Source organism: Zeus faber, assembly GCF_960531495.2.
Source record: "Zeus faber genome assembly, chromosome: 13".
NCBI lineage: Eukaryota > Metazoa > Chordata > Actinopteri > Zeiformes > Zeidae > Zeus > Zeus faber.
In genome coordinates, this window is record NC_137198.1 from 31,320,479 (window position 1) to 31,345,059 (window position 24,581).

At 43.1% G+C, this 24,581-nt stretch overlaps 1 protein-coding gene across 1 annotated transcript in view; it reads left to right on the forward strand.

Annotated features, from left to right (window-relative positions):
- kiaa1109 (KIAA1109) overlaps positions 1-24,581 on the forward strand; it is a 193,542-nt gene that overhangs the window by 76,154 nt on the left and 92,807 nt on the right. Inside the window, 11 exon segments of the mRNA XM_080012365.1 lie at positions 2,704-2,944; positions 5,414-5,556; positions 7,197-7,428; positions 7,607-7,768; positions 11,132-11,307; positions 12,217-12,392; positions 13,003-13,597; positions 14,121-14,319; positions 18,636-18,899; positions 19,409-19,502; positions 22,271-22,477. Of these exon segments, the coding sequence (XP_079868491.1) occupies positions 2,704-2,944; positions 5,414-5,556; positions 7,197-7,428; positions 7,607-7,768; positions 11,132-11,307; positions 12,217-12,392; positions 13,003-13,597; positions 14,121-14,319; positions 18,636-18,899; positions 19,409-19,502; positions 22,271-22,477 (2,489 nt within the window).

Genomic DNA, 24,581 nt, shown 5'->3' on the forward strand with positions numbered 1-24,581 from the left:
CGCTCTCCGCAGCCCGCCAGGCCGCAGCACATCCCTAGCCACCAGGCACAAGCCGTCAGGACTCCAGCCAGGCCAAGAGAGGGGGGCCCACCCGGCCAACCAAGCCCCCACACCGACCGGCCACCCCGGGGGGGGGGGGGGAGAACCCCAGTGCTCAATGTGTGCTGTTGGTAATTGCAGTTAAAGTTGCAGGATTGGGGGTGCGAGTCCTTCAGGCAAGTCGAACCGGGATCATTCGCACCCCTCCTGTCCCGCAGGCCCTGGTCTGATGGAATGTTGTTCGGAATAGGATTGGTGTGCCAGTGTATGTGTTCTAAGCTAATGTGAGTGGGATTACAATTTTGGGACGGACGAGAAGCACGCTTGGGCAGGAGTGTGACAGGCAAGATGGCAGCTGCCCACCGCATCCCGACCCACATAGCCTGCACCCCGCCCATCCCGCAAGCCCTCTGTCTATTGTGTGGTGTATGTGTTCTGGCAATGGGAGAGATAGGTGAGTCGGCGACCGGATCGATCCAGGGGTGCAGCAGGCCGGGGAGCAACCACGCAGACCCCCCCTGCCCGGACCTAAACGCGCCCCAGTGCGCCCACCTCCCGTACCTGGTGGCAGCCAAGCCACAGCGATCAGCCAAGGGCGCAGAGCGTCCGCCATGCACCTTCGCCATGTTGGGCAGCTCCACGCCCCCATCAGGCCCCTGGTCAACCCCCAGCCGCCGAGCATGCGGACTACAGAACAAAGGGCAGACGGCACCCCAACCTACAGCCGGACCCCCCAGCGACGAGCACCCCGTGCACCGAGAGCATCAGAGGGCAGGTACCTTGGCAACCCGATGTGATGACTGGAGACCGCCACCCACGAAGGAGGCCACATGGTGAGCCCTGCACCTAGCACAGCCAGCCAGGTTCAGGACTCAGGTTGAGAGGACCAGATGGAATGCCTAACCAGCCCTGGCACGATGGGTCACCCCCCCCCCCCCCCCCCCCCCCTCCCACGGGACGCAGAGGGACACACAGGCCCAGCCACCCCGCCCATAGGGCGGGTGACCCCAGTGGCCCGCCGACCACGGGGTCTGAGACCCACACCATCTGCCCCCAACCCGAGCCCCAGAACCCACAACCACCCCTGGTACCCACACACGGACCCCCGGAGACAGGCCGAGTTGACCCAAACCATCCAACTCCCGCGTGGGGCCCCGGGATCCCCCAAGAACACCACAACGGATGTCGCCAGAGCCGCCCGGGCAGCCACCCAACCGCGGAGCCCCGGCAGACCAGGAGGGCCCCCACATGCCCCAAAGCGCAACGACATTGCACCGACTTAGGAAGACTCAAGTATTAAATGATGGAGTTGTGTCAGTGATAAAAGTAGCCCATATTTCATTAAATGAATCAACATTGTTTTGGGATATTGCCAATAGATTTTTCCATTGAGATGTAATCTATTAGTAACTGCAACCATTGGGATGTGGTGAGATTATCTCTATTTTTCCAATTGAGTAATATTGTTTTCTTGGCCATTGTTAAGGCGATCAAAATGGGTTGGTTGTGTTTCAGTGGTGGGTCGACTGAGGAGAGGTCACCGAGAAGACATACTGTATAGACGGGGAGAATGGAATGTTGCGACCCAGAAGGGTTAATAGCTTCTTGGTGATATTGGTCCAGAATGCTAGGTGTGGTGGATAGGTGTTGTGTTGTTTGTGATGTTTTATAAAAGTGGAATTTATTTTCCGTTGGTTCTTGAAAATATTACGTTTCATAGTCACATTCGGGTTGAAATCTGCTGTTTGAAATGTTCTCCAAGTCAGAAGTAATATCAGATTCATGTTGTTGGAGATCTATCATTGCAGGAAATGAAGTCCAGTGCGCGCTGCCTAAACTGACTTGGATCTATTGCACTGGTCAGATAGAGGTCCGTGAAATGAATTAGATCTCCCTCCACCCACTTCTCCTAATCAACCAGAGTTTTCACAGACAAGTGAAACCGGAGCCTTGTCTTGTTTACGGTAGTGACGGTGACGTCAGTGATACGCCCCCCTCACAACGCTGTCCCCATGTGTGTATAAATCACGTAATATTTAAAGGCTGAACTCTATCAGAATGGTTTCACATTGTGACTTCACATCACATGGAATATAGATGAATGATCTTCACCTCGACGGTCGCTTTAAAGTTAACGATCGATCTGCGTCGTTCAGCGTTGTTTAGCGTCTCGGTAAGTGAACTGCGTTTCCCCATGTAATCTAACGGCAATATTTAACTCCACGGTTTAACATTTTTCTACTATTTATAAATCAAACTCTGTTTTGAAAATATGTTGAGAGATAAAAAATAAAAAAAACACAAAGGAGCACAATTCTGGAAAAATCTAAATTTCCTTCAAGAAAGGTTTTTTCAACTTATTTGGCTGCTTCTGGCGATTTAAAAAATGCGCAAGATGGCAGCGTTTGCAGTGATGGACATACTGTATGGTGCAGGTTGCAGAATGTGGGTCATCAGGGGTAGGCTTCAGCCATTCTGTGTATTGCTTGCTCTTTATCCCTATCTTTATCACACTCACTATTAAAAGTATTTGAGCGTTTCTTTTTTTTGGGGGGGGCAGTGTGGCCCACTCTACTTTTGCTAACTATTTCAGTTCTCTCAGATTTGAATGGTGCCTCCCCCCAACTGCATCCCTTTACAATTACCATCTCTTCTTCCATGCAGAATGATGGGCTTCCGGCACTGGTGACTCTGAAGAAAGGTCTAGTGGCCTTGGCCAGACAGTGGATGAAATTCATTGTGGTTACTCAGGGTTTTAAAGCCATCGGCCTGATGAGGCCCAACCAGCTGTCCAAGTCGAGGGAGCCTCAGCACAGCTTTGCTGAGGCCATCCTGGGCCTTGACAATGGCTTTGCTCTGCAGAGCGACACCAGTGCTGATGGAGCAGAATTTGAGTTTGACGCAGGTGGGAATTCTTATTTTTGTTACAATTGTCAATGAGTTTTGGATTTAAAGACCAATTCAAAGTGTAATTCTCAATGTGGAGAATCATTATTAGTATCATTATTTGTGTGTGTGTCTAGGATAATTTGCAGTCCCGAGCACACTCCTATCAATTTGGAATGGTTCCGATTTATTGATATATACACGTGTCCAATGGGACAAACATTTATAGTCAGACAGTCTTCATTAGGCTTGGGCCGATATTCGATAATATCGAATATCCTGACACCACCATATGCAATATTTTCACTATCAACATATCGCCCCTTTCCGTCCATGGGACCAGGGGGAGCGAGGGACAGACTCATTCACTTGCGCGCAGAGAGGATGTACAGTATGTGGAAGTATGCACACAGCAGTGAGGAAGCAGACGGAGGATTTGGACCTGGTGGCGTGTGTGGATGGTGATAAGGTTGCAGCTCTGACGGCACTGACGATGCGTGCGCCAGCGATGGGTTGCCCGCGATCAGCGTGCCAAAAGTGTTTTTATTTTATTTTGTTCCCTATGGAACAAAACAAGTGCGTAAGGAATGCTATGGATGAAACCTTGCGTAAATGGGACTGTGGCAGTTTCGCCACCACACGCCACCCAAGTGGTGTTTTCAGGGCCCTCCGGCACAAAGACACAGAAGACGGGGAGTTGTTAACAGTCGTGTTTATTGGAGAGAGAAGGCTGGGTGGAATTAGCCAGGAGCAGATTGAACATGTCATGACACAGGCTCCTATCCTCAGTGCGTGTGTGGATGGGGTTTTTAAATCTGCCCCTCCTTAGCCCCACCAACGAGCGTCAGGTGTGGCTGCTCAAGCCATCCTATCCACATATTCCCAACACCAATCTGAGGCCAGGAAGAATTCCTGGCTGAAGCCTACCTCCCCCAGGCGATGACACTCTGCTCCCTCCTCCCTTCCCGAGCGTGGGGCCTTGGGCTGCTGTGCTGACTGGTGACGGTGTGGCCTGACTTGGCTGCTGCGGGGGCTGCTTGGAGGGGTAGCCCGGCTGCTGGGCTGCTGGATGGTCCCGGTCCTGCTCAGGCGCCAGTGTGGCAATTTTGGCTACCACATGCCACCCAAGTGGCGTTTTCAGGAACCTCTGGCACAGAGACACAGACGACGGGGGGTTGTTAACACCAGTTTATTGTAGAGAGAAGGCTGGGTGGAATTAGCCAGGAGCAGATTAAACATGTCATGTCACAGGCTCCTATCCTGAGTGCGTGTGTGGATAGGGTTTTTAAACCTGCCCCTTGTTAGCCCAAACAACGAGCGCCAGGTCTGGCTGCTCAAGCCATCTACCATCCACCACAGGGACACTTTCTCCGTAACCCTGTCCCCAATCACCCTCTCTCCATACATTATGCGCAGAAAATGATCTTAACGAGTCTACGAGTTGAGCCCCGTTCCTCCGTGCCCCGTCCCGACACTGTTTTTGGTTGAGTTATTTGGAGGAAGTGGGCACGGATCGGGACGCACGGAGAGAGTGTCCTTGTCCGGACATGGATTATACACACATACACACATAGAAAAATATATTTATGATTCCCCTTATTTATAATTCCCCATTGAAATGTTATACCTGTGCATTTTGCATCTATCTATCTTACACAGCTTCTCTGTTTTATCCTGTTATTGTAATGCCAACTGTTAATATAATGACTGACTGGTAAACGGGAGAGCCTTTCTGCACAGCTTACGTGAACGCCTATGTGCAACTTGCAATCCGTTCTCCATGAACTGACACATCGGGTCACCGTCTCTCCAAAGAAAACAAAGGATTTTTATTGTAAATGTATTTATTGTTAATAATAATAATAATAATAATATTGTGTATCGTGATTTTTGGGCGGGACTGCATCACAATATAACATTTTGGATAGTCTAGTCTTGATATTATATATATATATATATATATATATATATATATATATATATATATATATATATATATATAAATTGTTGCCAACTGTGCATTTTATCAGGTTTTTCAGGTGTGGGCTGTAATCAGAGGATTGCTGTTTCAATGCCTGGCTCCTGCTTGTAGCATGTGGAAGTGTCCTTGAGCAAGACACTGAATCCCTCTCCGCTCTGTGTGTAAAATCATCCAATTTGGTCCCTGAATTTCCTCTTATTTTCCCAAATTTCTCCCCAGGGAGCCGTCATCTTTTTAAATTACATCCATACTAACGTAAGAAAAAAACAAAGTTAACAGTACAGGCACGGGAACTCACTATGGGAGTTAACATTTTTTAACGCTTAATTGTTTGGACCATTGGACTGCATTGAGGCACTGTCTGAAGCTGCAGCAGAGTGGTACGTTTCTAAATAGTAAGGGTTGAAGTTGTGTTATGAACCATTAACATTTTAAATAAGGGGTTTTAATCCTGGGTTTTGAAAAATAGCGAATCTATCCTTTAACCAAATTTCTCTGAATTCACAGTGAGTGAACACACAATGTTGCTGGAGGGAGCATGCAGTCGTCCTCCACCAAAAGAAGGTAACTCTGGCCCTGTCAGTGGCGTGGAGATAATGAGGAAGCTTTCGAAGTCCCACACGCACAGTGATTCTGTGCTCAAAATTAAGGTACTTTTCAAATTGTATGGGTCCCTTTGGTTGCATTCGGGTAGCAATGTTTAGTTGTTGACCAAATAGTTGAGCGTTATCGATGTGATGCAAGGAGGTGCGGGATTAGCCGACACCAACTCGGGACTCCGGAATCGCTGCCCTCCACTCTACCCTGTCCAGCATCAGGATCCGGAGTTCTGCAGTGTTGCTGGCCTCACTGTTCCACCACAAAGGGTCTTATCAGCAAAATTTTGAGCGTCAAACAGCTCATTTCCTGCATTGTGGTGAATTTTAATGCACCATCTTGTGCTGTTTCTGCATCCATTTATGTTGGAAATGCCTTTATTTATGTAAAGGAAAGCTTCTTTCATAAAACTGCAATGCATGCCTGCCTGCGCACCACAAATCGTTCTCGACAGCGTGCACACATAGCATCACTGACAGGTTGTGATCGGTGTCATAGCCATCATATAATTTTGGAACCCGCTTCTACTAATGAGCATCAGGGGCAGGTAGGCAACCTCCTATAAATTATCAATAGCTAGAATGTTTTGAAAAAAATTGGCATGACGGCCAATTAGTTCATCAAGTAGGCTACTCACCACTATTTGACACACTTGGTGAGCCTTGTGCTCCACGAAGTCATCCATAATGCGCCCTATGTCCAACTTCTTCACCTGGTAATTTTCAATTGATCATATGGCAAATCCACTTGGTCTATCCTGTCCCAGTGTACTCCTCAGATAGTTTTTAATTTGTTTTAGTGAGAAGAATGAGCGCTTGGAAGTCGTAACAGGGACTGGAAGAGTCACAAACTGGTGATTGATGATGATGTACGGTTTATTTTGGCAGTTGTTGATGAGGCACGCAGCATGTATTACCCGGCATACATTTGGAGACGATTTACTCTTACTAAAATAAGCAGCAAATAAAACAACTGCTCATGCAACACAAAATTTAAAAATTATTGAATTGCCTTAATGGTTTTATTTGATGCATAACTCAAATTGTTGTCAATTTACTACAACAGTGATAGTAATTCCTATGTGACGTAGGTGGTATATATACAATTGAGTGCACTGATTGAAGGTATGGTAATGCTTTAAAGGTGACATTATATCAGCGTTCAAACCAATTAGTATGTTAATACATGTTACAGGCCCCCCCAATATGCCAAGGGGCCGCCCGGTTGACTCTGGTTGGTGATTCGGCATTCCAAAGTATGGCGGCCCTTCTTGCATTGGCCCAATTGCCAGATGGCCAACCCTTCACTTTCTCTACCTTTATTATATTCTGACATTTGTCCAAACAGTGTGGTCCAAATTAACCAAAAACAGTTCAATATATGATTGAAAATGAATAGCCTTTTCACAACGTCTGAGGAAGGCAGCAAAATAAGTATACTGAATACTTTCTGAATGCACTGTAGTGTAAAGTGTCATTATCATCGTATAAGTCTATGACTTAACTACTACTTACTATGACCCATAATAATACCCTCCGCATCACAAAGAAGAGCCTTTTATTGCCGCTAAAATATAAAAATTCTGGTGAACAGTTAATTTTCCTCAACTCAGCTGAAGGAAATCAATACTGTAATGGTGTTCTAGTCATGCAATTAGTACCAACAGTGTTTTTGTTTGTTTTTCTTTGCCAAGGGCTCTCATCCCTATCAGTCGCTGAGTTACACCAGCGGCGACACAGCGGCAGACTCCCCAGCCCACATCAGCCGGGTCGGCCTCCCCGCAAAGGAAAGCCCCCGGAAGGAGAGCCTTCTCAGTAACCTGACGGGCAGCTTCCGCAGCCTACACAACCTACTGGAAGGTACCCCTCAGAGGATTGACCCCTCCGCTGCCACTGTAGCGAAGAGCAGCTCCCTCACTCGCACAGGTACCTGCAGCTCTGTCCGACAAGGAAAGGACACACCAACCAAAGGCGGATGTGAATAAATCTGACGCCTACCCAATTCAAATAGAAATCCAATCATAAAAATATTGAATTTGTTGAGAAATTTGACGTCATAGATGCTTTTGTGACCATAGCCTAACGCTGTTTCTCTTGGTCTCAGGTAACAGCCTCGGGACAGACATGCTGACTGAGCACCCGCTGCTGTCTGAGCCATCCTCTGTTAGCTTCTACAACTGGATGTCCAACGCCGTGGGAAACAGGACTGGGGCGGGGTACCAAGACTCTCCTCTTACCCGCTCTCACCACAACAATGTGCAGACAGGTCAGACTACACTGCCAACAATTCTGCTGTCAACAGTATCATAGATGTATGTTTTTGTGGCTAGAAGGAGCAGCAAAAAATCATACCTGTGGTTTGAGTTCAGGAATGTTTTTTAATGCCAATTTAATGCCATTGTGCTGTAACTTTATTTACTAGACCCAGTTAACTCACCTGTTAACCACTTTTAATTCCAAGCACTGCCAACAAGTAACAGCCCAGAAGGAGGTCAGGGTTTCTACCTTGATGTTTTGGTGATGCGTCTGGTGAACAAACTAGCCAGTACAATAGATGAGTAAATCAGTGTCAGTAGTATAAGTGGTTTGTTAGTCACGTCTGAAGCTTGTGATAACCACATCTGATGATTTTCACCTATTTCAACCAGAAAAGAGAAGGTTCTCTAAATCATCTATTCCCAAACTTAAGAAAGGCTTTGGCCCAATTTAAAATCGGAAAATGTTCTGCTGTCCATCCAAACCTTTAGTCACAACTCTGATCAACATACAAGACTAAGATGAAGTATTTCCCTATATATTTTTTATTTCATAAACGGAAAAATTCTATGCACCATTTGAACTCTTTTCCCTGCCAATGATGAGGTATTCTGTCAATTACGATTCCCCGCCAATGAAGAGATAAAAGATACGATCCTGATCAAAAATTGGTCAGATAAATGAAGAATAACGCGTAACTTGTGTTATTAGTTCTGATTACTTTTTTAAATCTAAACATTTAATCATAAATATGTTATGGTAATTTCAGACAAAATTAAAAAGTCTATTAATTTATCGTAAATTACCTCTCGTGGCCATCCTGCAGTACCTTCATGGCCCACCAAGAGACTGCGACCCACACTTTGGGAAACACTGTACTAATCACTTGCTCGGTACATTTTTTCAGAGAAGTCGTGAAACATCGTAAATGTACCATCACTGATATACTGGACTTGTCATGGCAGTGCTAAAACCTTGAATGTATGCATCAGTCACTTGGGCCGAAACAGCAGATGTGCTGCCGCTCACTTGCGGCTTACCCCCCATTGTATTGTCACCAAGGAAAGGTGTCTTACTATGAATAGAAGTAGAATGCATCCCGCTTCTACAACCAGAGGACATCGAACTATCCTGGGCGGATGAGATGGGAGCACAGGGTGACCCTTTCACATCACCCATGACAAGCACCGGTCGAAGGTGTTACCCACCTGGGGAGTTACATTGCGGATGTGGATAAACTGTGAAATTACTACGAATGACCATCCAGAGCTATTGTTTTGTATGGTCATGGAGACATAGCAAGGACCGACACAAGTAAAGGGCCTGTGAACAGAATGCTTCTCCGCCTAGGGTTTTTAAAATGTTTCAAGAAAAGTTTTATCTTAAAGTAACAATTCAATGGACCAGTAATGCTGTATATGTAATCTGTCTACTCATCCCTCTTCTCAAAACGAATGGTCCCAGGCTTCGATGGTTCAACCTTGAAGCCTGGGAATATTGAGCTTTCTAGCTCAACAAATATCTGATGGTAAGTTCTTCTTTCTGGAGCGTTGGGTATAAGCAGCCTCGGGTAGGAACACAGATTGTAGCCATTTCATCCCACCCACCAGCCATCCACCCCCAAACCGCTTGCGTCTCACCCGTCTCGGAAAAAAAGTCATTCATATTTTTTGTTCAGTCCTCCAGCAATCGATTCATTGACTCCACCTTTTAGCCAATAGGGCCCTAAGGGAGGATTTGTGAATCGATAGCTCTCCATTACAGAAGTTCAGTATTTATTATTTAGAAGTAAAGTATTTGTAGAAAAAAATATCCAGTATCCCATACCAACAGAGTGACAGTGTGTGATGGTGCCTGTCTCTTAGATGTGTTTGCGTTTTTCGTTTTGTACAAGGAGGAAACAAGAATATCCAAATCTAAAACAGCCGATGTGCGCCAAGCCAGTGATTTTTGCAAATGAGTTTTGCTGTGCCGGCGAAGCTAAATAAATCTAAATATTTATGTTCAGCCTGCAACCCGGCACTGTCACATCACTGTGCACTGTGTTCAGAGCTTAAACTGATTATTAGATGATATTATACAGTATAATACTATATTATTACCGTGACATCAAGTTGGCTATTATTGTCATCCTATTATTATTATTATTATTATTATTATTATTATTATTATTATTATCATCATCATTGTTCATCATTATTATTTTGAGGGGTCTAGCCATAGAATTTGATCGATATCAGAGACACGGTCCAATGCATTTCACGCTGAAATATGTCCAACCCGACTAAAACTATCTGGAAGACATACTTTGGCAGAAGCTACAACCACGGTTGAGGTGTTGTTTAAAAAGGCATGTCACAAGGATGTCGATCCACAACTTTGACTGCAAATATTCAGCTCTCTTGGTTAACTGAAACGTCACTATTTTTAAGCAAAATTAATGAGACGAGATTCACAGCAAGACACTTTGTGACGTCATGTTACTATTTACTTTAGTAAACGCCAGTATGTGGCATAGACTGGGTTACTCTGTAGTTCTGTAGTTCGACACCGTACTATGGATTTACTTGTGTGTTTGTATAGTTTCTTACCTGGTAGATGTAAGTAGATCTGTTCGATTTATATTTTAAATCCGTGATCCCCAATTCTTTGCCGGATTAATGAAAATTACAAAATAAAGTAGTCCTTCAAAAACTCGTCGCTACGTCTACTCGAAACCACTGAAATGTACGACTGAGTGATGCGGTCAAGATCCAGCAAAGAGTCGTGAAAAATAGAAGCCGTGCAGTGGTAATTACTCACAGAAGGTCATAATGTTTTTTTGTATTTCATGGAAACGTAATTTACTGAAAATGTAATCCAAGTAAAAAACACAACTCAACTTTACAAATAAACTATTTAAATTAGACTGTTATCGCAAATCGGCATGAATACATCATAATTAACATATACTAGATACGCCATCTACAGTCACTGATACTCTGGATATACTTTAATACAAAAAAGTAAGATACCAATGACAAGATATAGTTGTAATAAACAACTATATTGCACGTCACGTATAAACATTTTTCTATACCTAAACTAAACAAACTTTAATAAAAAGGCAGAAAGTGTTTGCGATTATCACATTAAAAAAAAAAACCTAATACCCCACCCTCCACCCTAAAGACATCCATGTTAGGATAACGCACTCCTGCGCGATGTGTCCTATCCAAGGCATCCATGCAACACTTGGAGTTGGTCCCCTGGTGCTGTGCTGTGGTTGCCCACTTGTCCTAGATAGTGAGGATGGGTAAATGGACATAGGACAAATTTCCCCACTGGTATCGAAGAACTAATACATTACCAACACTCTTTTTGAAACCCACAGTTGGCACCTGCAACCTGCCTACAATCCCTTCTGCGTCAGACTTCAACACCGTGTTGTCCAGTGACCAGAACACCCTGGATGGGACCCATTCTCAGCACAGCACCAGCCAGGATGACATGGCAGACATTGAGGAGGGCAACCAGTGCCCTGTTGCTGTACAACTGGCTGATGCCCAGGTTGCTATGTCTATGCTCTCTTACTATATTTGTTGTTCAAGTAAGGCTAATATTTTGAGAAATAAATGCTACATTTAGCTATCAGTTCTTACAGCAAGAACACAATTGACAGCATTATCATCTTAAATATGGAAAGATTTATTTTCTCAGAGAATATCAAAATCTGCTGTCCTGTCTCTAAAAAGTTGTTGTTTGTACTGACTACTGACAGAAATCTGCTACTTTTTTTCTCATGAATGTCATACCTTCTGGCTACCTTCTAGTTACATTTAATTAAATAAACAATTTGAATGGGTTCCCCTGGCGACATTGCCATATTTTCCTATGTGGGCCTTCCGGAAGTGATCAGACTCACTGATAACTTTGAGGACTCCTGTGAAATCCCCTCTTTCAGGGCAACCAAGCCTTCACTGTACTGAGGTCAAATGAGTCATCATTAGTTCCACCCGCTGATGTTAAATTATTTTGATGTGACTATTAGTGTATTATGCCATTAACTATATAACTTGTTCTATAGATAGATATATAGATAGAAAGAAAGATAGATAGATATATGATGGATAGCTAGATGAATGGATGGATATACAAATTGATAAAACGATTTTCTCAATAGAGGAGCTGATCATTCAACTGGATCTCTCAGCATGATACATATATTTTGATTGCAGTAGCGTGTGTGCTGCAGCATTTAGTCTCTAGTTCTTTCTGTGTGTTTATATTTAACTAAATTACATTTTTGTTCCAGAAAAGAAATCATACGCCTTCCATCTTAAATTACACCCCAGGGAATATGAAAGTTATCTTATCAACCTGTTAAAGGAATATCCTTCTGTTTTTGACTTCCTTTTGAACCGGTGAGCACCTTTCTAAAACTCATTTTACCTTATTTACCTTATTTTCTACCAAAAGGTTGTTTTCAAGCCTTTGCTGAGCCACATTGGGATCCAAGCCCAAGACTCCACTCCGCTTAGTTATAAGATGTATTTCGGAGAGCACCTCTCCTTTTCTGGAACGCTGGAGTGTCTCCGAGCAGACATTGTGGACTCTGACACTTCCAAAGAACGAAAAAACAAAAGATCCCGGAGGTAAAAACACAGATCTCCCAGCAACTGACCTTTCCCCAAATGCTAGAAGTATCATTATTGGAGCAGTATTTTACATGGGGAGTGATGTAGGGTTTTGTCGAGGGGGTGATGTCTGGGTGAGTCTCATTTCATCCTGTTGAACTTTGAATAGTGTAGAATGTAAAGCAATATACAGGATAAATTAATACTGAATTTGAAATAATGGATGTTATAGTCCCTATTTATTAAGATGGTGAACACAAAACTACCTGCGCTGATAACAGGCATTTATTTCTATGTCGTCTACAGCGCTGACAAGTCACATTCTGTGTATGAAATAGGAAACAGTCAAGGATCTATAATTGCAAAATCTCAAATTTTGTTGTACAATGAAGTTATCTTTAGTTGTAGATACTGTATGCTTTTTTATCATTCATTTACACTTTTCTGTTGATGGTGGAGATTAATTGGCAGGTGTTCACAATTAGTTGATGGCGTTCTTTCTAATGGCTATGCTAGAGAAAACAGAAATATACTGTAGATACGGTTGGATCAAAACTATATCAAATTAGTCACAGCTGTGACTGCTCTTGCATTCTTTCTCTCCCCCTCACTCTGTCCCTCACTGCAGACAAGGCATGGTGAACCTCCCCCTGTTCGAATTTAAGCCAGCGTTGTTGATCGAGACGTTCAGCCTGAACGCAGTGGTCATGGAGAAGACCACCAGCGCCCCGCAGGGCCCCACTGCTGCCCCGCTGTCTTTCCACGATCTCAACCGCCGCCACTACAACACCTTCCACTGCGACTTCACTGCAGCCTGCCAGGCCATCAGCCAGCGTGTGGACATGGCGCTGGTGCGCCTCATCCACCAATTCAGCACAATGATTGACGATATCAAGGCCACCCAGACAGACATCAAACTGAGCCGCTACACTGCAGGCTCGGCGTCCCCCACGCCCACTTTTAAGACCCGGCCCTACCGCCACTTCCGGTCGTCGGACTTCAGCCGAAGCTCGCGGGGAAGCGTCAACGGGGCAGGCCGGAGCGTGACCCAGACCCTCAAATGCAAAAGAGGAATGGTTGGAGGTGGAGGAGTGGTTGCTAGTGTAGTGGCAGCTGCCAGCGGAGGGCCACCCAACGGGCCTCCATCATGCTTGGACACATTGGGTAGGAGGGAGCCCCGGGGACGTAGCACCCTGGGGCGATCGGAGCGGCGCACGTCCAAGGTAGTGAAGTTAGTGAAGGTGTTCCTTCACTAGAAGCACACAAATGATAAGAGCCATTAATAAAATTAATAATAATCGTTAATTAAATAATTGAAAAATAAGAAGAATAGTCAGAAGTACTTAAGAATAGTACATAAGAATAGTACTTTATTGATCCCCGGTAGGGGAAATTCAAGTGTTGCAGCGGCTCAGTGGGGAATGTGAAATACAGAGTGAAAAGATAAAATACCAGGTTCACAATATATACAGTAAAATAAGAATAAGTAATGAACAGCTCAACAAGCAAGATGAACTAAGTGAAAGGAAAGAAAAAAAGTAATAATAAACTGCTTGAGAATGTACATAGTAGTAGTTAATTGCAAAATCGAAAGAGTGAATGTGAGAATATGAATAAAATGGACTCTTCAACCGACAACTGACTTGTCAGATGTCAACGCATGCAAAGCAGCTATTGATATTGATTGATGTAACAACTTTGCACATCAATGCTGAACTGTTAAATTGTTCTATTTTACCCCTTCAGGTATCGAGGAAAGGTTCCCGTGACGTGGCAGACCACATGGCCATCCAGATGGACGACTCTGACTCCATCACGGTGTCCGAGCAGAGTGAGCCGTCTGCAGAGTGTTGGCAGAACATGTACAAGCTGCTGAACTTCTACTCGCTCATATCAGACCCCACAGGCATCCTGGAGAAGAGCACCCCAGACAACTATATCTCAGGTTGGATGTGTGGCTTTTTCCTCTAATTGCCTTCCTTCTCTCCCTCTTCGCCTTTAATGTTTTATGATGAAATGTTTTCATTGTCAAAATCCATGTAAAACTCATCGAATGATGCCATAACTATATGTGGAACTGGACTGATGCCAAATTCTTGTTGTGCGTAAAATGATGAATTGCAAGATGATGAATGATACTCATAGCTTGAGCAAGATTTTGCCTTTAAAGAGTAACTATCATCACATTTTGTAATGGATTTACAATCTTGGCTTAATGGAGAAAATGGTTTAAAAATAGTCACTAGGTCAGTCAGTTTCGCAGGTATTTAGGATGGTGAAGTATTTTGTACTCTAGCTTTAACAATGTAAAATAAAAACAAAATAAACGAAGCAACTGAGGCCAGTCCTTGCGCAAGCAACTGAGAAGCAGAGTGGAGGGGCGGCTATCGATGGGTCTGCAGATGCTCTTAGCTTCGTCTGTCCTTCGTGCAGAGCTGACGTGTTTTGCTTTGCACGCCGCACTCTGCTTTGCTTCTATTTTCACCTTCTCAGCACCTTTTTCTTGCTGTAACGCTTAATGAAGAAACAGCGCCTCCACACTTATTTTACAACTGTACAGAAAGGATTACTACCAGCACCAGCTGCAGTGGACACAGCTCTCCTCGCTTAAGTAAGCTAATTAGCAGCAAGATGCCCCCCTTTTCCACAGGTGACTTCCACAAATGTATACAGGAGATTGCAGTGCTAGAAACCAAAATTCACTGGTTAGAAGTGAACAGACTATGTGGGAACTACACCACTTTCCCACGGACTGAAATCAGTGGACAAGATAATGCTAACACATGGCTAATTAGCGCCAACAAGATAAGCAAGAAACAGGAGGGCTGTGTACCCAGTAATAAATCTCCTCCCTGGGACTCCCTCTATGCTAAGCCTAAGAGTAAATAATCCTGGGAAATGAGAGGACGACTAATATGCAGAGCAAAATAATTGGGAATCTGCTAAGATACAGGAAGCACCCAACCCATTCAGCAAATTTAACAAATTTAGCATCCATTCCTCGTCAGCCACAGCCTGTCCCAAAAAAATAGCAGTTAATGCTTTTTACACACTAAATCTAGCTTTATTAAACGTTAGGTCTTTGGCAGGAAAAACATTTTTAATCAATGATTTTATTATCAGGCACAACCTTGATTTCATGTTTTTAACTTAAATTTGGTTAGACCAAGATAACAGTGCATCTATTCTTATCGAGTCAACCCCTACCAACTTCAGTTTTATGGGTGAAGCTAGAGTGCATAGGAAAGGAGGTGGAGTTGCCATTCTGTTTAATGATTCCCTCAAAGGAAGCAGATATGTTATGGAAACTTTGCTTCATTTGAATATGTGGCTCTTCGGTTGAATTCCTCCTCTTGAGCTATGTTCCTAAATATTTACAGGCCTTTTTTGATGACCTTGCTGAATGACTGTCTATAATATTATCTACTGCTGCTGTCTACTGTATCGTAGTTTTTGTTGGTGATTTGAACATCCATGTTAACAACCCCCAGGACAAAGGGACCAAAGAATTGTGTTGTGAACTATGGACTGACTCAGCATGTGACGGTGCCCACAAGCAACAAGGGCCACACTCTTGATTTAATCATCTGCTAAGGTTGTGGTGATTGATGTTGCTCCCTCTGATCATTCCTGTGTTTTCTTTGAGAGTACTATCTCCAGACACACAAATGTTCAAGCAGAGGTAATCATAAAACGGTGTATCACTGAAAACACCAGTGAAATATTTATTCAGGCTTTCTCTTCCAAACCGGCCCTCTCTAGAGGATTTCAATTCTAAAATTAGTAATGCTATTGATGCCATGGCACCCACTAAGGTGGATGTGGCTCTGGTAAGAAAAGATCTCCATGGAGAAATGCCACAATGGTAAGAATAGAAAAAAGATGTTGAAGTGTCGAAAGTGTCGAAAAGCTGAACGCAGGTGGTGAAAAACTAATCTTCACATTCATTATGACATCTATAAAGAGAGACTTTGCATTTCTAATTTGAAAATGAGAAATGCAAGGCGTTCCATCTTCTCTGACATCATTGCCAAAAACAATAATAATGCGCCTGCCTTGTTCGCTACTGTCAACAGGTTAACAAGCCCTCCTGTGTCAGAAGCCTCTGAACTTCTTTCAATCAGGGCCTGCAATGAATTTGCCTCCTTCTTCACTAACAAAATTCAGAAAATTAGACATGCAGTCAGTACCGCCATATCAGGTACAGAATATGTGCGGTCCCTGTGTCCACTAAAAATCAATTTAAATACCATGACACAATTTGATTCGATCCACAATAAAAACTTGTTGGACATTTTACAACCACTGAAATCCTCCTGCTCCTCCTGCCTTGATATTCTGCCAACAGGCTTTTTCAAAAATGTTTCAAATTGCAGGGCCTCAGACCTTCTACAAATTGTCAACACGTCTCTTCTCTCAGGTTTCTTCCCACAGGCCCTGAAAACAGCCGTTATCAAAAAATCTTAAAGAACAATCTACACCGCATTCCAAATTACGCCGCGTTCCAAATTATTATGCAAACGATATTTTTCTCTGATTCTCCTAAATAGTCGATGCAAATGACAGTCAGTATAATTTTCAAGTCATCAACCGTTAGGGTATAATTGGAATGTTATTCAAACCTCCCAATGATAACAGTATTTTTTTCAAAAATAAAAAAGTCAAAATACACTGTTCCAAATTATGATGCACAACAGAGTTTCAAAACATTTTATAGGTTGTAAAGAACAGAAAATGGTCATTTGTTGAATTTGAAGCATTAGGAGGTCATTTACTGAAATCAAAAGCTATTTCAATCAAATCATCTTAACAGGCCAATTTACATGTTAACTTAGGACCCCTTCTTTGATATCACCTTCACAATTCTTGCATCCATTGAACTTGTGAGTTTTTGGAGAGTTTCTGCTTGAATTTCTTTGCAGGATGTCAGAATAGCCTCCCAGAGCTGCTGTTTTGATGTGAACTGTCTCCCACCCTCAAGAGCTTTTGCTTGAGGATTCTCCAAAGGTTCTCAATAGGGTTGAGGTCATGGGGGGATGGGGGCCACACCATGAGTTTCTCTCCTTTTATGGCCATAGCAGCCAATGACAAAGAGGTATTATTTGCGGGACGAATTAATGACTCAAACATTGTTTCAGTAAAACACATTCAACGTTATCTCATTGAAGGGCTATAGCAAAAGTCGTTTGTGCTTTTGTGCTGCAAAAGTATGGAAACCCTTTGTAAAACTTTAAAAGCTTGATTTCTTAGAGCTTCTGTTATCAAAACCTTAGTCTTTAATAGGTCATAGCTTATAAAATATTTGTTTGATTCCCACAAGTGATGTCTTGTTTTGGAGCTCTTATTCTATAATTTCAGATTATGTGGTGGGGGAAAAAAAAGTTAATGGAGGACACAGCGGATTCTCACTCTGAGAAGCATATTGGTGGCCGTCCGGCTCTCCTCCAGCAATAGCATAGGGGAACTGAATCTGAACTGAATAAATCCGGTCAATTTGGTCATTTAACAATGATCATTTAACAATAAATATATCTTAAGATATTGTGATTGGAATATTGTTATATACAAATATAATCAGTTGAAGCTCTGAACGGCACATTGAGACATATTTCCAGAAAGATTTAGTTTCCTTATTTTTCTACGTTTTTCTAAGATGAAAAATGAAAACTAAGAGAACAGGAGGGGAGGTTTGTTTCCTCCGGACCCCCAGTTTTTGGTGCCGTTTTTAAATATTTTTCATTAATTTCCTACTTAGCAATACCTGAGCGCTGCATAATGGAGACAGTCCAGAGTCTCCGGTGCCAAACAGAAAAACAAACAGTTTTTGTTTTAGATTAATTTCCGTTAGTTTCGTACTTGTATGAAACTAAAAATGCAAACACATCTGAGTCACTGTCCCACACCGTCTCTCCCAGACAGTGTGGGACAAAGACAGAGCTGGAGAGCTGTGTCACGGCGACGATAGGTAGCCGTTCCCCAGGGAAAAATGCTTTTATTTTCGATTTTGTATTGTAAGATTTGCTTTCCTCTGTTGGCTGTGCTTCCGGTGTTGCATCAGCACCTCTCTACGTTGCTATGGGAGTTGATTTAGCAAAAAAAGTATTTTTTGTGTAAATATTCGTTAGCTCAAAATCATAAATTCGGCACTTTTGTAAGGTTGGGGGTTCAGTAACTGCAGAGCCACCAATACCCACCCCGCCCCTCCACTCTGCGTGTCTTTGGTGATGGATGCTGATTTTAATTTAATTCCCTACTGTGCAGATGGCGGGCGTGTGCCCTCGGAACCTCTTTGCAAAGTGGTGTTTGAGAACGAGCAGCAGGTACCCACTACGCCCAACAAGCCGCCAGCTGCAGGCGGGAGGCGGAGGAGCCTGGTCAGCTCGGACCCACAGCACGTCACGCTCATCGTGTTCGGCATTGGCATGGTGAATCGCACCCACCTGGAGGCTGACATCGGTGGACTGACTATGGAGGCTGAACTGAAAAAAATCCATGGCAGTTTCACCCTTAAGGAGAAGATGAAAGGTGCAAAAAAATAAATAAATAAATAAATAAATGTAATTTTGCCACTTTTTGCCTTTTGTATTTTATAATTATCCTTGAGGATGAAATTGACTTATTGCTTTGTTCCATCTTAATTTACACTCAAATAGAAGTGTTTATATTTTTTCTACATGTTATTGGATCCATATTCTCTTTTCTAACCCATCAAAGGAAGCCAAAACCGTGCTTCCAGGCATTTTTTTTTTGGAAATCATACTGAATCATTATAGGTATTTTATTAAAATACATAAAAGTGGTATGGTAGTTCAGGCAATTGAATGCTGTTAATTTTTTTTCTGTGAAATGTGGGCTTGTGAAGCCCTAATTTGAAGATGTGGGCTAGATTGAAATAAACCTGACTATTACCTGCAACTATGCTTCAAGTAGAGTTTCAATCTCTTTTAATTTAAGTTTTTCACCACAATATTCCGCCAATGGGATAATGGCATTGTGTGTGTTTTTTATTTTTATTTAAATTTTTTTTACTGTAGATATCCTCCACCAGAAAATGACAGAGACCTGTGCATCAGCTCACATTGGAGGGGTGAACATTGTTCTTCTGGAAGGGATCACACCTGACATCCAGTAAGTACACTTTTACCCGAGGTTTGGAGTTAATGCCCTGTTCAGTCAAGCCAATTTCAATTTCAAATTTTTGATCAAAGCTTGAAAGCACTCTGTATTGCTATGCCAGACTCTTATTGTGTCATTGTGTCAAATATATTGAGTATTCAGTTTTTAGAGAGACTATTTGTCACATAAATTTACTTAGTCATACATATATGCAGTGAAATGTCATGACACCCGGTGATAACGCACAATAAACTGTATAAGCTCTAAAAATACTAATAATTAAAAGTTTATTTTGCATTCAATGCCAAGTTTGATACCCAAATGCTGTCAATACCAATTACATTCCTTTATCGAGAGAACGGGGCTGCGTGCTAACTGTTATCTCAATACGAGGCTGCAGGGGAGATCAACTAGCCTAGCTGGGAAATTTGGGAATTACACCAATACACAAACATTGTTTGGAAACCTATATCAAAGTCAAAACTTCTTATGCAGGCACCGGCCCTGACGATTAGATGCCGCGGCATAAACACATTGATGCCAAATAACTGGTTTTATGTTTATAGGCATCACTCAAAATCCTCAACTTCAAGGTGTTGTTAAGAAAGGTTTGGTGTGGCGATCACGTCACAAATTGACTTTTGTCAATCAAGAAACCAAATCATTGGCTGCTACTTTTCCAAATTATCACTTAACTCCCTTGTGATAAGCATCTTTCTCCCTCTAATATTACGTTAAAACGTTTCTCTTCTGTTCTCCCTTTTCCTTGGCTTTTCCCTCTGAACCCTTGCTAGACTGGAGGATTTTCCAACATCTCCCACCAGCACAGCAAAACAAGAGTTTCTGTATGTTTCTTCTGCCATTTAGAACTTTACACTTGATTCACACGTGTAACATTGATAATGCCCTAAATGTGGATTTTCCATTTGTTTGAGTCTTCTGTCATCACCGTTTGTTTTCATTGAACAGTTTCCCTGAAAAATTTTAATCCAGGTGCTCCATGAACCTTTTTATAAATCCACAATTGGGACATAACACTTCAACGGCTATGGACACGCATGTATGAGTTTGGAATTTCAATTTTAAATATTCTCACACGTATACCAGCCTCGTTTTAATCCTGCCTTGACTTTTCCTAAATATGCACCCTTCAAATGGCTGCGCTGTTATAATTTGATTATTGCGCTCAGGAACACAGATGCTTTACTTTTTTTAAGGTTTTGACACAGCAGTCACCACAGGACAAAGCTGAAGCCACACTGAAATGCGTATTGTTAACAGCAGGGGGCATCTGCCTCTCCTCCCGCTGCGTAATGGCTGGAGGAAATGATAGTAATCATATAGGTCATGTAATAATAATAATGCAATGATATTAATATCTAACATATTTTTATTATAATATAGTAATATATAATATAATCTGATAATCAGTTGAAGCTCTGAAAGACATGTTGAGACAGCGCAGGGTTAAGGCTGAACAGGGATTCAGAGTATGAATGATTTATTTTGTTTTCCCTTTTTTCCTACTTGTATGGAAAATGAAAAATGTAAACATAACTAAGATAATTGGAGTGGAGTTACTTTTTCCTCCTCCAGCCTTTTTTTTCAGTTTTTATTTGTACAAAACAAAACTTTCAACACAACCACAACTAAGTGACTGTCCCGTTCCATCTTGGAACGCTGCATAATGGGGAGTGAGCGATATCCAGTGCATCACTATTCCCGTGTCCCTGAACACAACAAATAAAATAGTGTGTTTTCATTTTACATTTATTTGTATTCCTCCATTTCCTAATTTAATAAAACATAAAATAAAAAAGCTCCGTGCTGCACATGTCCCTGTTGCTTTCTGTTGCAATGGGACTTAATTAAGTAAAAACTGGATTTTTTTTTTTTTGTATAAATTGTCCTTTCTTCTAAATAATAAATCCTGCAATCAAGGGCATACTTTGGTTCGGATAAAACAGGGATGTCACCATATCCACTTAGGCTCTAGCCATTTTGCTGCTTTAGGCAAACTGCTGACAGAGGGGCATTAAGATTGTCACAGCAAAAGACGAAAGTGTCCCTCAATTTTCCTGTGGAGCAAAACAAGAACCATGCGTGGTTCTTGTTTTGCTCGACAGGAAAATTTAGTAAAATAAATCGACCTAAAACAGCTACAATAAAAACGCACAGTTGTGGCGTGCTGGTCGCGTGCACCCCATCTCTGAACAATAGGATGTGACATGTAGGGCTGTGCTGATCGTTGATTCCTGTAAGAAAAAACACAGCTGTTCTAGTGTACTAGACCAACTGTTAGATATTGCAGGATTGTTTGTGAAAGGTTCTCACAGTTCTCATTTGCAATTTCACCATTATTTCTGCATCTAAGAAATAGTAGCAATTTTGGCAAAGGCATTTCATTTCAATATAAACATCCTTTATAATGTTGGTGACAGGAGTTGGGAATTTCAGTTGAAGCTCTGAACCTTTTAATAGGTTCAGAGCTTTCCCCCAGCTTATTATATTGAGGGACAACAGTCCCTCAATATAATAGAGTATAAGGCGTGTTTCATATATGAGTAACATATGAAACAATATTAATATTTAACTCAGGACTGGCTCTCATTTCCCAATCACCCATTCCACTGTTCTGAGTTCCAAAGTACAAAACCGCTATCCGGTGACCATCCCTTTATGTGCACGGTGTTTCATTGTCCACTTGTTGAGTCCACTTGAATGGTACACGCATAGCTGCCTATATCTGCTCTTTCAAGTGTCACTCTTGAATTTTTTAGGACGGTGGTGAAGTGCAATATTGCCAAGTCACAGGCCCTATACAGTGCCCAGCGCGGGCTGAAGACCAACAACGCAGCTGTGTTCAAAGTGGGCGCCGTTGTGATCAACATCCCCCAGCACCCAGCCACCCTGCACAGCATGATGGTCCGCAGCTCCCACCAGCTCTCCAAGCAGATCTCTGACCTCATTCGACAGCCCTCTAACATGTTAGTTCATGATTTTTCTTCTTTTTTTTTTACGATTTATCTGCATATCTACATTTATAAAATAACGACTCATCTGAACACGTGCCAATTGAAGTATATGAAACATCCCCTTAAAGGATATGTATGTTTGCCATTTTTCAACCCAGCATCTTTAAACTCATAACAGTAAGATCACATTTTACTGAGGGCATTTTAGCAATTGCTGCAAACATCCAAATCATAACACTGGCTACACAAGGTTGCTAGTAGGAAGCAGCGCTACTTCCTTTTTCTGGTCTCTTCCATTGGCTATATCCAAACGACGATGATGATGATTTGAAGAGTCAATAAAACCCTGATAACCCTTTTTTGTCAACCCTTTTCTTTTATAATAACGCTGTTATAAAGACTGACAATATTATGAGTTTCCCGTTTTTGAAAAGGAGATTAAACATACATTTTTAGGCTTGAATATTTGCCTCATTGGACTGGAAGCACAGTGAGTTTCAGTGAAGTTGTGTTTTTAGAAATGATGGGAACCAGCATTTTAAAGGCCTGGGTTGAAAAATTGTGAACCTATCTTTTATTCCCCACGTTTGTGTCGTGGGGAACATCACGTTTTGGTGTGTGTGTGTGTGTGTGTGTGCGCGTGTGTGATATATATATTTATATTATGATACTATACATTACATGGAATCACTACATCCATGTTTCTGACATATAATGTAATTTATATATATACATCTTGCGATGCACCTGGACACATCATCAGTGTTCTATCCTGGATTCATTAGGTGTTTCGGGTCTTGCAACAGACACCCTCGCCCAGGCGACCCAGCCGGGATTGAGCAAGTCCCGGCTTGTGTCCTGGTAGCACCACCTCACCCACGCCTCTCCTGATCCACAGCCAACTTGAGGCAATTTTAGCTGCCTCTGTGACCATCTTTATGGCCCTTCGTTTCCTCTCTCCCATGATGCCCAGCGTGTTATTGCCCTACAGAGGAACTGGCCAGCAAACCCTCCGCTCCCTACTTCGATGGGCTCACACCTCGCTCGCCACCCATTGGCACCGCACTGCTCCACCAACTTGGCATACTTGCCTCTCTTCCTCTCATTTGCTTCCTTGATGCGGTCTTCCCAAGGGACAGTGAGTTCCAACAGGATGACCTGCTTTGAGGCTTCTGAGACCATGTCTGGCCTCAATGTTGTGACGACAACAGTTAATGGGAACTTGAGTTGCTTCCCCAGCTTCCTCAGTCAACCTTCAGGTCCAAGTCCTGTGCACTTGAGAGCAGGCCGGAGGAGGAAGTCCTGGAAGCTGCTGTTGACCTCTGACCAGCTCTGATGAAAGCGATGGTTTTCTTCACTGGGCGGATGAGCTTGCAGTGGTTAATTCCACTGCTGACCTTACGGACTTTGTCATGATGCCAATGGTAGCGCCCCTTACCCAGGGCTTTCAAGCAGCAGCTGAGAATGTGCTCCAGGGTCCCTCTCTTCTGGCACTGAGGGCATGCTGGTGACTCGACTTTCCCCCAGATGTGAAGGTTGGACGGGCTCAGTAGAACATCATACACAGCCTGGATCAAGAACTTGATGCGGTGTGGCTCAGATTTTCAGAGCTCGGCCCATGTCACCTTTCACTCCACCGCTTGCTCCCGTCTTATGCAGGCTCCCTGCTGTCGCATTCCAACTATCCGAGTGGCACGCTCCTCCTCGACTGATGCTCGTACCTCCTCCTGGATCATGGCCCTCCTATCCTTCCCCTTCACCTTATCGTAGCATGGTTTTGAGCTACTACATAGGCCAGCCTTTCCACGTGTCACTGTGCCCACCAGTGCACTGTGTCTCAGGCGAGACTCAGCGACCTCGACGGCCTCTGCTGCCTTCCACTTTCGACCTGATCTGAATGCCGGCCTGGGAGGCCTTTTGTTCGCTCGACCACCGGTATTGCAGGACCTTCCTTGTACGGGTCACCCTGAACTCTTCATTCAGGCTGCTGATGGGGAGCTTCAGCATGTTGTTCTTACCGTACAGTTGCTCAGGCTTCGGGGAAGACCCAACCACTTCCTTAGGAACCTACTGACTCTCCTCTTGAATCCCTCAACGGTGGAGATCGGGACGTCGT